The 13936-nt window shown below is 47.5% G+C and overlaps 1 protein-coding gene across 1 annotated transcript; it reads right to left on the bottom strand.

The window, feature by feature from the left end:
* Positions 1-8376: 8376 nt before the first annotated feature.
* LOC123182452 (cytochrome P450 98A1) lies at positions 8377-13208 on the bottom strand. Its single transcript, XM_044595012.1, has 3 exons — positions 12608-13208; positions 9914-10308; positions 8377-9336 (listed from the first exon to the last, which is right to left on the bottom strand). The coding sequence occupies exons 1-3, from the start codon at positions 13101-13103 to the stop codon at positions 8689-8691; spliced, it is 1539 nt and encodes a 512-aa protein (XP_044450947.1). The 5' UTR covers positions 13104-13208; the 3' UTR covers positions 8377-8688.
* Between the last annotated feature and the right edge of the window lie 728 nt (positions 13209-13936).

Here is a 13936-nt window from a genome sequence, read left to right as displayed (position 1 = left end):
AATATCAAACGGAGTCCAAACGGAATGAAACCTTCGGGAACGTGATTTTCGGAACGAACGTGATCCAGAGGACTTGGACCCTACGTCAAGACATCAAACAGGAGGCCATGAGGTAGGGGGTGCGCCTACCCCCCAGGCACGCCCTCCACCCTCGTGGGCCCCCTATTGCTCCACCGACGTACTTCTTCCTCCTATATATACCTACGTACCCCCAAACTACCAGATACGGAGCCAAAAACCTAATTCCACCGCCGCAACCTTCTGTACCCGTGAGATCCCATCTTGGGGCCTGTTCCGGAGCTTCGCTGGAGGGGGCATCGATCACGGAGGGCTTCTACATCAACACCATAGCCTCTCCGATGATGTGTGAGTAGTTTACCTCAGACCTTCGGGTCCATAGTTATTAGCTAGATGGCTTCTTCTCTCTTTTTGGATCTCAATACAATGTTCTCCCCCTCTCTCATGGAGATCTATTCGATGTAATCTTCTTTTGCGGTGTGTTTGTTGAGACCGACGAATTGCGGGTTTATGATCAAGTTTATCTATGAACAATATTTGAATCTTCTGAATTCTTTTATGTATGATTGGTTATCTTTGCAAGTCTCTTCGAATTATCAGTTTGGTTTGGCCTACTAGATTGATCTTTCTTGCAATGGGAGAAGTGCTTAGCTTTGGGTTCAATCTTGCGGTGTCCTTTCCCAGTGACAGTAGGGGCAGCAAGGCACGTATTGTATTGTTGCCATCAAGGATAACAAGATGGGGTTTATATCATATTGCATGAGTTTATCCCTCTACATCATGTCATCTTGCTTAAAGCGTTACTCTGTTCTTATGAACTTAATACTCTAGATGCATGCTGGATAGCGGTCGATGTGTGGAGTAATAGTAGTAGATGCAGGCAGGAGTCGGTCTACTTGTCTCGGGCGTGATGCCTATATACATGATCATACCTACATATTCTCATAACTATGCTCAATTCTGTCAATTGCTCAACAGTAATTTGTTCACCCACCGTAAATACTTATGCTCTTGAGAGAAGCCACCAGTGAAACCTATGGCCCCCGGGTCTATTTTCCATCATATTAATCTTCCTTCAACAAGCTATTTCCGTTGCCGCTTTTATTTTACTTTCTTTACTTTGCATCTTTCTCATAAAAATACCAAAAATATTATCTTATCATTTCTATCAGATCTCACTCTCGTAAGTGACCGTGTAGGGATTGACAACCCCTTATCGTGTTGGTTGCGAGGATTTATTTGTTTGTGTAGGTGCAAGGGACTCATGCGTGGCCTCCTACTGGATTGATACCTTGGTTCTCCAAAACTGAGGGAAATACTTACGCTACTTTGCTGCATCACCCTTTCCTCTTCAAGGGAAAACCAACGCAGTGCTCAAGAGGTAGCAGCCACTCTTCGGATGCCTTCTTCGGAGTGCCGGACAGGTATTTTGTCCCGGCTATACGCCATACTTCGGCACCGCCCACATCAAATATAGATCCCTTTTGGGAGCGGGGGACGAGGCAGAAAAGCTTCCTCCATAATTCAAAATGGGCATCGCAGCCTAGGAACAGCTCACAAAGAGCAACGAAACCCGCAATGTGCAGAATGGAGCCGGGTGGGAGATTGTGTAGTTGGAGGCCATAATACTCCAGGAGCCCTCGGAGGAAGGGGTGGATTGGGAACCCAACGCCTCTTAATAGAAAGGAAACAAAGCACACTCGCTCCCCTTCGGTAGGATTGGGGAAGTTTTCCGCCAGGGCCTCGTCATTGAAGGAAGTTACTCCCGCCCGAACGGGGACTAGATTCGCGGGAGGAAGATACCCCTGCACCTGAAGCTTGGTCACCTGGGCATGGGATACCGAGCAGCTCTCCCAATCGCCTTTTTGAGGACCGTGGGGGCGGGAGGAAGAACTGGGAGCGATGGCCATGTTTGCGTGATTTCTTGTGGCGAGTTTGAAGGATTTTCGCCTGGTGTGAAATGGCATCTGAGATCTAATCTCCTTAAATAGACGCCTTCCATACGCCGTGTGGGTGTTATCTGCAAAAAATGCTTGGACCCTTCGTATTCGTATGACACATGGAAGTCGAGGCGACGGAGGCGCGGAAGCCGAAGGAAATGATGTTTAATGCGAAGCCGAAGCCTTCCGGAGTATCATGGAGGGGCCAGCCAGCAAGATCGAAGATATAGAAGCCGAATACTGCGTCATCATCGAAAGGTCGAGTGCGGTTCTTTTTGGAATTCGGAGGAGGAACCCGCCTTGCAATGCCGAAGACGATCTGCGCGCCGGACACGTCATCATTGAAGCCTGGTTCGGGGCCTACTGAGGGAGTCCTGGACTAGGGGGTCCTCAGGCGTCCGGGCTATGTGATGTGGGTCGGACTGATGGGTCATGAAGATACAAGATCGAGGACCTTCCCTCGTGTCCGGATAGGACTCTCCTTTGCGTGGATGGCAAGCTTGACGTTTGGGTGTATAGTTTCCTTCCCCTGTAAACTGACCTTGTACAACCCTAGCCCCCTCCGGTGTCTATATAAACCAGAGGGTTTAGTCCGTAGAGGCAATCATCAATCAGGCTAGATATCTAGGGTTTAGCCATTACGATCTCGAGGTAGATCAACTCTTGTAACCCCTATACTCATCAAAGTCAATCAAGCAGGAAGTAGGGTATTACCTTCATTAAGAGGGCCCGAACCTGGGTAAACATCGTGTCCCTATCTCCTGTTACCTTCAATCCTAAGATGCACAGTTCGGGACCCCCCACCCGAGATCTGTCGGTTTTGACACCGACAGCCGCCGCTGTTGCCGCTGTTGCAGCCAGGGGCACCTCCCTGGCCGGGGCCGTAGCCACCCGAGCCGGGTGGGAGGGAGGCGCCAGAAGGACGGCCGCCACTCGGGCGGCCCGAGTCAGGCGCACGGCCGGGGTTGGTGGTGTAGATCGGCCGGGACACAGCGTTGGCGGAGGACTGCCAATCCTCAAGCTCCGATTGCTGCTGTTCCAGGGCCTCGTAGTGAAGGACACTCGAGTAAAACGCGGGAAACGTGATAGGCATGCCCGCGAAGTTCATCGAAGCAGCGATAGCACTACTAGGGAAAACCTTATACACAGCATCTTTGCAGGAGTGCTGGACAAAATCGTGCGCTACTACTACTTAGTAATAGCGTGTGTAAATAAACCGCGCTACTGCTACGATTTTAGTAGTAGCGCGTACTAGCAAAATGCGTTGCTGCTATGTTTGGACTGGGCGTAGATGGCTAGCCCCACCTAGTAGTAGCGCATATCTGTACCCAGCGCTACTGCTATGCTCTGTAGCAGTAACACTTTTCGCGAAACCGCGCTACTACTAACCTTAGCTTATCCTCCCCACGCGCCTGACCCTCTCACTCACTCTCCCTCTCACTCACTCTCGCCCGCGCCGATACCCGTCGTCCGCTGCCGCCGCCGCGCTGCTCCTCCACCGAGGTACTCCCTCCGTCCCTCCTCCTCCCTCCTTCCTCCTCCCCTCCCTCCTCCTCCCTCCTCCTCCGGCCACCCCTCGTCCCTCCTCCCTCCTCTGCCGGCAGCCCTCCTCCCACCGCCCCCTCCCTCCTCCTCCTCCGGCTGCCCCCTCCTCCTCCTCTCTCCTCCCTCCTCCCTCCCCTCCTCCCTCCCTCCTCCTCCGTCCTCTGATCCCACCGGCCTCCTCCCCCTCCTCCTCCTTCCTCCTCCCACCCCCTCCTCCCTCCATCTCTATTTTTTCTGTTTTTTACTGTAGTTTTTTTATATTGTATAATGTAGTTTTTTACTGTTTTTAGTAATTGTTTAATAGAATTAGTAATAAAATCAATAGAACTAGTTGAACTAGTTTATTTTTAGTAAGAACTAGTTGAATTAATAGAACTAGTGTATTTTTAGTAAGAAAATTAATAGAACTAGTTGAACTAGTTTATTTTTAGTAAGAACTAGTTTATCTTTATTTATAGTAAGTTTATTTTTAGTAAGAACTAGTTGAATTAATAGAAATGGTTGAACATGTCACATTTGTTGTTATTTTTTTTAGTTAAAGCAATTATTACCGCGTCGACGTCAACGATGCCTATCCCGCATCCTCGTCGTCGACTCGGCGGAGGACACCTGCTTGATCAGAGGGGTCATGTCCGGGACTGGGCTCCGCCGGGCTGGTACTGGGAGGTGCTATCTACCGGGGGGCACAGCTTGGTGAGGAGCCAGCCCGTCATTGACCCGAACCTTCTTTGGTGGTGGTCGCGTGGGCCAGTGACGGTGCAGAGGCTTGAGGACCCCGCGGAGGTGGTACGTCACCGTGTCAGCGAGGAGGACGAGCACGTCCGTCGCTACATTGTTGCGTTGGAGGGCGGGTTCTCCAACACCTGGCAGGTTCTTCAGGGATCTCACTGGAGCTATGATCCTATGATGGTTCCTTCTCTTTGGGTGTCCACCGCCTGCGCCGATACCCGTCGTTCGCTGGGGTTTTAGTTGTATTAGTGATGTTATATGTATGATACTATTGGAGATGTATTAGTGATAATATTCGACGATGTACGGACGCAAGAAATGATTTAATTTTGCTTATTGAATGCATCCTAATTTGAATACTTATTTATTTTACGATTTGGTTTTGCTTATTGAATGCTCAAATTGGAAAAGTACTATTTTGAATGCTCAAATTGGACCCCCACTATGCAAGGCGTATGCATTTGATTAGTTGATAGCTTATAGGGTTTTTGTTTTTGCAGAAATCAAGGAGCCCCTCCATCGTCCCCGTCACCGACCCCCTCCGACCTCGAGGTGAGACCAGCCAAATCTCCATGTCAATATGAGTCCTATAAGATATTTTGAAATGTTTTTGTTCATATTTTCAACCATTGAAATGCAATGACCATCAAGTTTGAATGCTCATATGATGTAGCTAAAAAACATGTATATCTTGTGTTGCTCAAATAGGATATGTGCTTGCCCAAGTGGCCGGTCATGTTTGCAGGTTACACCTCCGAGTGGCCTATGTTTTGCCGGAGTGTTGATTAATTTCCGTTCCGGTAAATTTCAGGCGCTCGATATGTCCTTTTTTAGCAAAGGTCATGCCAGATTTTTCCGTGAATTTTGGCATGACTTGTGCTAGAATATGTAGGAAATATCGAGTGGCCTGGATTTTCTAGAAAGATAATTAAACAACATTTTGGGTTGACTTTAAGTCTGTCGAGGCTCCATACATGAAAGTCAACAAATGGGTGAGGGACAAAGTCTGCACCATATATGAGAGAAGAAGAATCCCGAGTGTTGTCGTGGGGGTCGTTCCTCCTCTTCTTTCTCGTGATAGACCTTTTGGTAATCCACGGGGAGGAAGGGAGGAATGACCATCACCGACGGTCGCAAATGTCAGAGAGGAATCAGTGAGGGAGAGTCTCCACTATATATGAGAGGACGAAGAATCCCGACTGTTGTCGTGGGGGTCACTTCTCCTTCGTTCCCGTGTGCTAGACATTTTGGTGTAATGCACTCGGGGACGAAAGGAGGAGCGATCATCACCAACGGTCGAATGTATACACCACGCGAGTCAAGAAAAAGACTCGACAGACCGATAGTCAACCCGTGATGAATAATAATGATCTAATTTAGTTTTTGTAGTACATATATTGAATTGTACAAGTTTAATCTTTGAATTATGAACCTAGGAAATGTCGTTATCGGATGACGAAAGTCTCCCGGGGGAGTGCGACTGGTGCAACGACGACCGGGGTCTATGCGACAGGCCTCACCTGGACGAAGGTCGGCGCTTCAGCATTAAGCTCCAGGGGACCTTCGATGTTGAAACGGTACGCAACGACGACAAGCGTTTTTTTCGTAATTAAGCACGACTTCAACTATTTCAACGTGTAATTTTCATCTTTTACAATTCGAGTAGCTTATCCCATGCCATGCAAGACGCTATGTCTTGGAGAGGATGGATTTTGAAGACCATGAAAATTTCAAAACAAAGAAAATTCATCTAAGGACCCATCATGGTATGGATTTTGAAATAAATCTGTACAATTCTGAGAGCGTAACCCATTTTGGTTGCACAAATTGGGAAGCACTTTGCAAGATGTATGGTTTTTATGAGGATATGCTTGTCGCCATGGATCTTGGTGATCCTGACATCGACCAAGACAAGATGGACATTTGGGTCCTTGTTGATACGCTTCCAATTCTACCGCTATATGAGTTTCTCAAACATAGTTATTAACTAATTCATATTGTTTATTTCAAAATAGTTGACAGCTTATTTCCATTGACAGCTTATTTTCATTCTTCAAACAATGTGCGGAAGATGGTAGGCAGAACCTACTACACCGATGGCTTTGAGTTAACTTACCAGGAGAAAAATCATCTGATCGCGTTTTGTACTGATCTTGAGGATTACAATATCTATTATCAAACTCCTCCACATTATGGTCAATACGTGCCACTAGTGCATGTGTTGAACTACGGTAACATTCATGGATGCCATGGTAAGATTTTTTACTATTACGACATCCGTGCATCTTTCGCATAAATTCTTTTAAAACTTAACTACATTGCTAACTACGTAGTTATTACTATGTTTTTCAACAGAAAATCCCGAAGGATTGTGTGCCTCATCTGATGTATCAAAATGGTCGCCTTGATGTTTTGAACATACAGCCAGGTCATCCTACGAATCACACCTGTTCATATTGGATTTCTAAAACCGGTGAAGACATGATAATCAAAGAATGGAAAAATGTATGGTCAGTCGTAGGGAGGTTCTTGGAAGCAACATTGTGCGAAAGGCAAGAATTGGAGACAGGATAATCTCCATTCTCCATAATGGAGAGTCAGGGGCTATCTTGTTTTATACTTTTTTACCTAAGAGAAGGTAGTAGGTCCTATGAGAGAGAAGTAGGTCCTAGGTACAATATTTATTATGTGGTACAATGTGTTAGAGTTGATGATGATGATGAGTTGCGATTATGAGTAGTGACCAACTTGCTATGTGATGTCTAATTGATGAAAGCGATGATCATGAGGAGGTGTTATATGACAATGATGTATTGTGATGATAAGTTGTTAATGATACGATGATGATGATGATATTTATTATATCATTGGGTGAAAGATCCGCAGATTAGTTTCAAGTGGATGTCCATCCACTTGAAACTAGTCCACGCTTCTTTCATCCAGTGATGTAATAACTCATTATGATGTAAAAACAATCTCTAAATTGCTGTTGTATGAAAACTTGTATAAAGGTGTATGAATACAACATGAAATAAAAAAGAAATATAATACGGAATAATAGTAGTAGCGCGGGCTGAGAGAAGCGCTACTTGTAATTACCAGTAGCGCCCTTTCCAGGAAGCGCACTACTAAGTGGATATAGCAGTAGCGTGGGTTAACCCACGCTACTGCTAACCTTTAGCTGTAGCGTCGTACCAGTAGCGCTGCCTCCCGCGCTACTGCTAGGCTTTTCCCTAATAGTGTAGGGTTAAACGCCGAGCCGAGCTCGGTCAGCATGTAGTCAATGATCTCATCATCGTGAAGAGGAGAGCCGGCGGGGGCCATCGAGTCAGCGAGGGCCTTCACCTTCTGCATGTACTCGCCGACGGGTTTGTCTCCTTTCCTCAGCGCCTGGATCTGGCGCCGGAGATTACGCACGCTGGCGCTGTTCTCGGCGGCGAACATGGTGTGCACGGCCGCCCAAGCTGCGGCCGCCGACCTGCAGCCAATCAGCTGCGCGGAGATCTCGACGTTCATCGAACCGAGGAGATGCCCGAGGACCTTCTGATCAAGAGTCCACCACTGCTCGTACTCGGGATTGGACACGGTGCGAGCAGCGTCACCGGTGCCTGTCGTCACGGTCGGTGCCGATGCCCTGGCCGAGCCATCGAGGAAACCGTGGAGGCGAACTCCGGCGAAGTTGGGGAGGGTGAGAGCCCTCCAGAGCATGAAATTGCTGCGGTCCAGAGAGACCGCGATGGGCAGAAGGACGGGGATGGGAGCCGACGCCGTGGGTGGAGCGATGACCGGGGCGGAGATGGTGAGGGTGAGCACGGAGGAGGTGGTGGACGTCACGGCCGGGGAGGTGGACATCGCGGCGGCCGCGAAAAAGTACTGCGGTGGCGGCGGCGGAAGGAGGAGAGGCGGCGGCGGCTAGGGTAGGGTAGGCTCTAATACCAAGTTTGAGAATAGGGTTTAAGGTTTTCCGTGGAGCAGCACATACAATTATATAAGTACAAAGTACATGCACGTGACACGCTAGACCTATTTTAACATTCATTACACTTGATTCTCAAACCAAACACACCCTTAGGGGATACCGATAAACATTGCCGTGAGAGAAGAAAACAAAACTGAAATGAATGGGCCCATGAACAACAAAACATACCTCAGGTTTCCAAAGCTTCTTACCAAGGCCTTAACGTGCGATCGGTGCCGAATTTCAGTCCAGAACAAGATATATTATGTGGAGAAATACATTGTCTAGAATGATTTGCTGTGTTAAACTGTTATTAACAGAAAAACAAAACTATATCGAACGAAAACCTAATAATAAAGGGAGAAACGATCTGCGATCTGCCGTCGTCGCTTTATGAGATCCATTCAAAAGGCAGTCAAACACCTCACGATTTACAACAACACGAGCTCCATCCAGCACCTAGCTGAAAGCAGCGAGCGGGGCAACACTCCAAGCAGCTCAGATCTCAACCGGGACCCTCTTGTACAGCTCCTCATTCTCCAGGCGCGGCGTGGCGACGGCCTGCAGCGGCGTGCCCATGAAGGTGACGAGCCCGGGGGACTCCATCATGCTGATGTCCTCCGGCCTGGCGCCCTCCGGCAGAGACCACTCGAAGTGGTGCAGCATGTGCCCGATCATGGAGGCGACGAGGTTGATCCCGAGCTGCGCGCCGGGGCACACCCTCCGGCCCGCGCCGAAGGGCAGCACCCTGAAGTCGCTGCCCTTGATGTCGATGCTCTCCTCCAGGAACCGCTCCGGCCGGAACTCCAGCGGGCTGCTCCACACCTTGGGGTCCCGGGCCACCGCCCACACGTTCACCATCACGTTGGCGCCCTTGGGGATGCTGTAGCCGCCGACCTTGACGCTCGCGCTGGCCTTGTGGGGCAGCATGAGCGGCGTCGGCGGGTGCAGGCGGAGGGACTCCTTCACGACGGCCATCAGGTAGGGCAGGTTCGGGAAGTCGGTCTCGGACATGACGCGATCGCGGCCGACCACGCTGTCCAGCTCCTCCTGCAGCTTCTTCTGCACCCTGGGGTTCCTCACCAGCTCTGCCATGGCCCACTCGACTGATATGACTGTCGTGTCCATTCCGGCGGTGATCATGTCCTGGACATAAGAAAGGGATGGTATTTGGTAAGAGCTAAGAACGTCTAAAAAGCCAAATGAGATTATCAGGCTTGAAGTTCAGTAAATAGCATATATTGTGTACTTCTATCAGGACTTCTATGGTATTGATTTGCCGGTATGAACAAGTTTATTGGCATGTGAAAGATAGAAATATGAAGAGGCGTCCAATGACAAAAATTAATAAATAGCTGAGTAGCCTACAAACTCTTGCAAAGCATTTTTGGTAGTTGAATAATTGTACAATAAAGCACTACCTAATTTCCAACTCGAAAGTAAACATACATTTTCCAATCCCAGCATCTTACACCAACCTTGAGATAGTGGCACCTCACCTAAATTGATCTACTGAATCTAACTAAATTTAATGTGATTTCTCTTGATCCATATATCAATAGATTTAATAAAAGCTATGTGGCATTTGTGAGAAGAATGGAAGAACTACGAAGACATTGCTATCCCATTCGACATTAAAAATTAGCAGGGGATCTCATTTGAAACAAACAGAAGGGAATATAAGAAGATAAATTACTTATTTATAAAGGGGCATCCTACATACCCATAGAAGTCCGAAAACTGTGTCATCACTAAGGTCATACTTCTCTCTGAGAGTGAACAGTGCATCCACAAAGTGCTGTTTGGCACCTCTCTCCTGGAGGGCCTGTGCATGCTCTTCAATGATCTTCTTGGTCAGACGATCCCTCCTCTCATTGTGGGTCTTGTAAAGCTCCTCATTAAGTGGACACAGCCATCTCAAGTACCAAATGTATTCAGCAACAGAGAGAGATGCACCAATTTTGATACCATTGTTGACAATAATCTTGAACTCCTGCCCTTCTTCGTCAATGTCACCATTTGCATTCATGAACCGCTTCCCAAAAGCTAGCCTTGTTATATTGTTGAAGGACACCATAGCAAGGTGATTCCTCACTACCAATGGCTTTCCTTCATTACCTGAAAAAACATACAAATAGTTAATTTACAACTCAATAGTTAATACTGTCGGGAAAGAGGACAAGTTGGTTTATGGTTTAAACTTTAAAGTGATTAGGTAATATAAACTGTTACATTGTGTATGCCATGTTTCCATTTTGTGAGGCTGGCTGATGAATTAACAGTGACAGCCAAAAGATAGAACAATAAATGTTTTGCTAAATTATACCAAAAACCTAATGTTTTCCACAACAACCGAAAAAACCTAAACATCGGCGCAAAGAATCCATGTGGATATTCAGTTGAACACAAGCAAACCCACACACCAGGCACAGTTGTTGGTGTTCACTGACAAAGAATGTCCCATGAAAATAAAGTAAAACTTGTATGTTTCTTCTTCTTCTGGATATATGCTAGCATATGTTCCTATAGTAAATCAACATGTTATAGAGAGAAGGCTACCGCTACAAGACTATACATTCGCATGAATTTGCTACATTAATACTAAAACACACACTGAATATGAAATTAAATGTGATGCCAGATGTATTTCGAAGAAAGAGAAGGGTGAAAAATAAGTTGAAATATTCCTAAAAAGATTGAAATAATAGGGTTGAGGCAAAGGAGGGAAGCATGAAATGGCATGTAATTAGTCTAGCATATTCCTGATGAGACACCATGAATTTGGAGCATAATGCGCAGTACAATAAGTGAAAACAAGTTTTAATTCGTGTGTGTGCCACTGAGCACTGACCAGAGACCATCAATGAGATGTAATAGTAAGGATGTGTTGCCACTTTTTTATGTTTGATGCAAACCCGCATTCCACTTTGCTTACTGAACAAACATTCCTTGCCATTTCAGTGTGCTAGAGCCTTGATAAACATTTCACATCTTGGACTCCCAATATTGGACTTGTGATACCAGTTAACTCAATGAAATAACGGCCTGGACTAACGTCTCTCAATCAAATACCAATAACTCAAATGCTGTAGTAAGACTGCCTAAGGACTAAAGCCTATACTAATTGCAGTCAAAGTCACACCTGAAACTATCATCAATCTGATCTGTTTTAGTAGGTATACTAGTATAGGTCCATTGCCATGAACAAAAGCTCAGTTTGTCGGACATCAAGCTAAGATTTTTGGGCAGATAAAACATGGGTATTATTGCCAAACAGTACAAGGTAAGCTGCTCCTAAACCCACAACATATAAATTTATCCCAAACTGTGCAACTAAACTACATCAGTTCTGTACCAGTATGGAGCTACATTCATAACATTGGTGAGATTAAAAGATAAGATAAAAATAGCACTCCATATATATGATTTGTGTGGCCATGACAGTCAAGTCAAGATTTCTGGCTTGGCCAAACAGGTATTGTGACACAAGACAATGCTTGCGCCTTAAATAGCAGTGTCATTAAAAATGGCTCATTACCACAAGGAGTGTGCTTATCATAACACTGACTGACAGGGAGGCCAAAATGTCATACAGTTTTTCAGGTACCAGATCCTCCGCTCGGCGCTAGTACACAATAAGACAAACTGTTTTACGAATAAAAGAATCGAGTAGCGTCATGGCCTATATGTGAGCGTCGAATTATCTGAACTAACAGTAATGCAGAAAGCAGCTAATTGTCTTAATCTGAAGCTTAAATGGCATACCGAATCGAGATTACTATTACTACCCCCATGTGTACTAAGCCTCATGTGAAGCGAAGCCTACTTGTACAACTTGCAACCACCATGATCGTGTTGAGATCCAGTCTGCGGAATAATAAAACAAACTCAAGGCCCCTCATCACATCAGAGCTGACCAATGATGATTTATTGGTGCCACTGCATTTTACGTTTATTTATTCTATACGTCAATTAACGGTTCAGTACTCTAGCAACGTGCTTGTCATGTGGCCACCCAACAGGAGGCATTTCAACAGATCAGCTCCGTTTACTGTACCACCAAATCGGCCAAGACTCATTGTTCCTGCGATCCATTGCAAATTTGGCACCGAAAACAATCAAGATCAATACGAAACGACCGACGGAGGCCTGGCATTTTGGAACGGCTACGCATCGTCGGCACCGTCAACACGACAGAGCAATTGGTCGACCAAACCCACCAAACACGAGGACACCACGTCCACTCGCCTAACAGAAGATACCTCCCTCCCTGTATTTTGCAGCAACCACCCCCGCTTACTCCGAAATGGCACGCACGCGCGCACACTGTCTGTCTCCGAAATGTGCGGTGGGCGAAAAAGGGGAAAGAAAAGAAAAAGAAAATAAGAGGGGCGTGCGATCTGGGATGGCAGCTTACCGGGGCCGGCGGCGGCGCGGTGGACGGACTCGACCATGGCGGTGACCTCGTCCTCGCGGATGGAGCGCAGCGCCTCGAGGCGCTTCTGGGTGAAGAGCTCGAGGTTGCAGAGCTTGCGCACCTTGATGTAGTGCGGGCCGTAGTCGGCCCAGATGAGGTCCTGGCCGTTGCGGCTGAAGCGCTGGGTGGAGCGGTTGCGGGGCCGGTCGGCGAGCTGCTGGTCGTGCTCCTTGAGCACCTCCTTGGCCAGCTCGGAGGTGGAGACGACGACGGTGAGCGAGGAGCCGAACCAGACGGAGATGATGGGCCCGTACCGCTCCGCCCACTCCTGGAAGCAGCGGCACCGCACCGGCTTGATCTGCCGCAGGTTGCCCACCACCGGCCACGGGCGCGGGCCCGGCGGCAGCCGGCCCAGCCGCAGCCGGTCCAGCAGCGCCAGCGAGATCGGGATCGCCACCAGCGCGATGGCGAACGGGAGCAGCGACGCCGCGTCCATTGTGCCTGCCGCGACTCTGCTCTGGGTTGGTGGAGACGGTGGTGGAGCTGGTGGTGCTCTCGGACCTCGGTGACTTTATACGGTGGAGGAACGGAAGAAAGCCGATGGGAGCGGTTGGTGGTAGGTGAGTGGGGTCGGAGACGCAGCAGGGCAGGCAGACTGAACTTCTTCGGCTGCTTCTTCTGAATTCTAAAATGTACTGCCCACTGGTGTAGTGGATCAGTAGTGGTGACATCCATGGGATTATCACCATGTTTGATGTTCATTTGCGCTAACCTTGGTATCAAATCATTTGCCACAGCTCAACCAACCTAGATGGCATGAGAAATACCCCGTTTTTGAATAAGTCTTTGTAGAGATTTCACTAGAGACCACGTACGAATGTACATAGATGCATTTTAGGTTATAGATTCACTCATTTTGTTTCATATGAAGTTTATCGTGAAATCTCTACGAATACTTATATTTAGGAATGGAGGCAGTAGGATACAAAGAGGGGAGTTGTGATGTTCATTTCATTTCACAGACAGCAGAAAAACAGGTGGTGTCTGATTACTCTGTTTTTGCGCAGGGCTCACCGACCTCTGGGAGATACCAGGTGCTGCTGCTGATTTCGTTTCAAGGGCCCCTGCAAACCTCTGGGCTGCGCTGGCGTGGTTGACTAAGCCCGCCGGAGATGTCAAGCATAGCCAAACCACTTCCCTCTAGCTAATGCTGGTACTACTGTGATTTGCTTCAGGTCGCATCCACACTGTGTATTCAGATCGTAACACTTTTTTTTTTTGCGATTTTCAGATCGTAACACGGCGTGCATGGATTCAGATTCTACTTTT

This window comes from Triticum aestivum, chromosome 1D (genome assembly GCF_018294505.1).
Source record: "Triticum aestivum cultivar Chinese Spring chromosome 1D, IWGSC CS RefSeq v2.1, whole genome shotgun sequence".
Taxonomy (NCBI): Eukaryota; Viridiplantae; Streptophyta; class Magnoliopsida; order Poales; family Poaceae; genus Triticum; species Triticum aestivum.
The sequence above is the reverse complement of the archived record's forward strand: the minus strand, read 5'-3'. Positions and strand labels throughout refer to the sequence as shown.

Bases quoted from the DNA above. Each gene is read 5' to 3' on its own strand.
- LOC123182452 (XM_044595012.1), bottom strand. From the start codon at position 13,103: ATGGACGCGGCGTCGCTGCTCCCGTTCGCCATCGCGCTGGTGGCGATC. The intron at 10,309-12,607 runs GTAAGCTGCCAT...ATGTTTTTTCAG, and splicing joins CCGCGCCGCCGCCGGCCCCG to GTAATGAAGGAAAGCCATTG. The intron at 9,337-9,913 runs GTATGTAGGATG...TCTTATGTCCAG, and splicing joins CAGTTTTCGGACTTCTATGG to GACATGATCACCGCCGGAAT.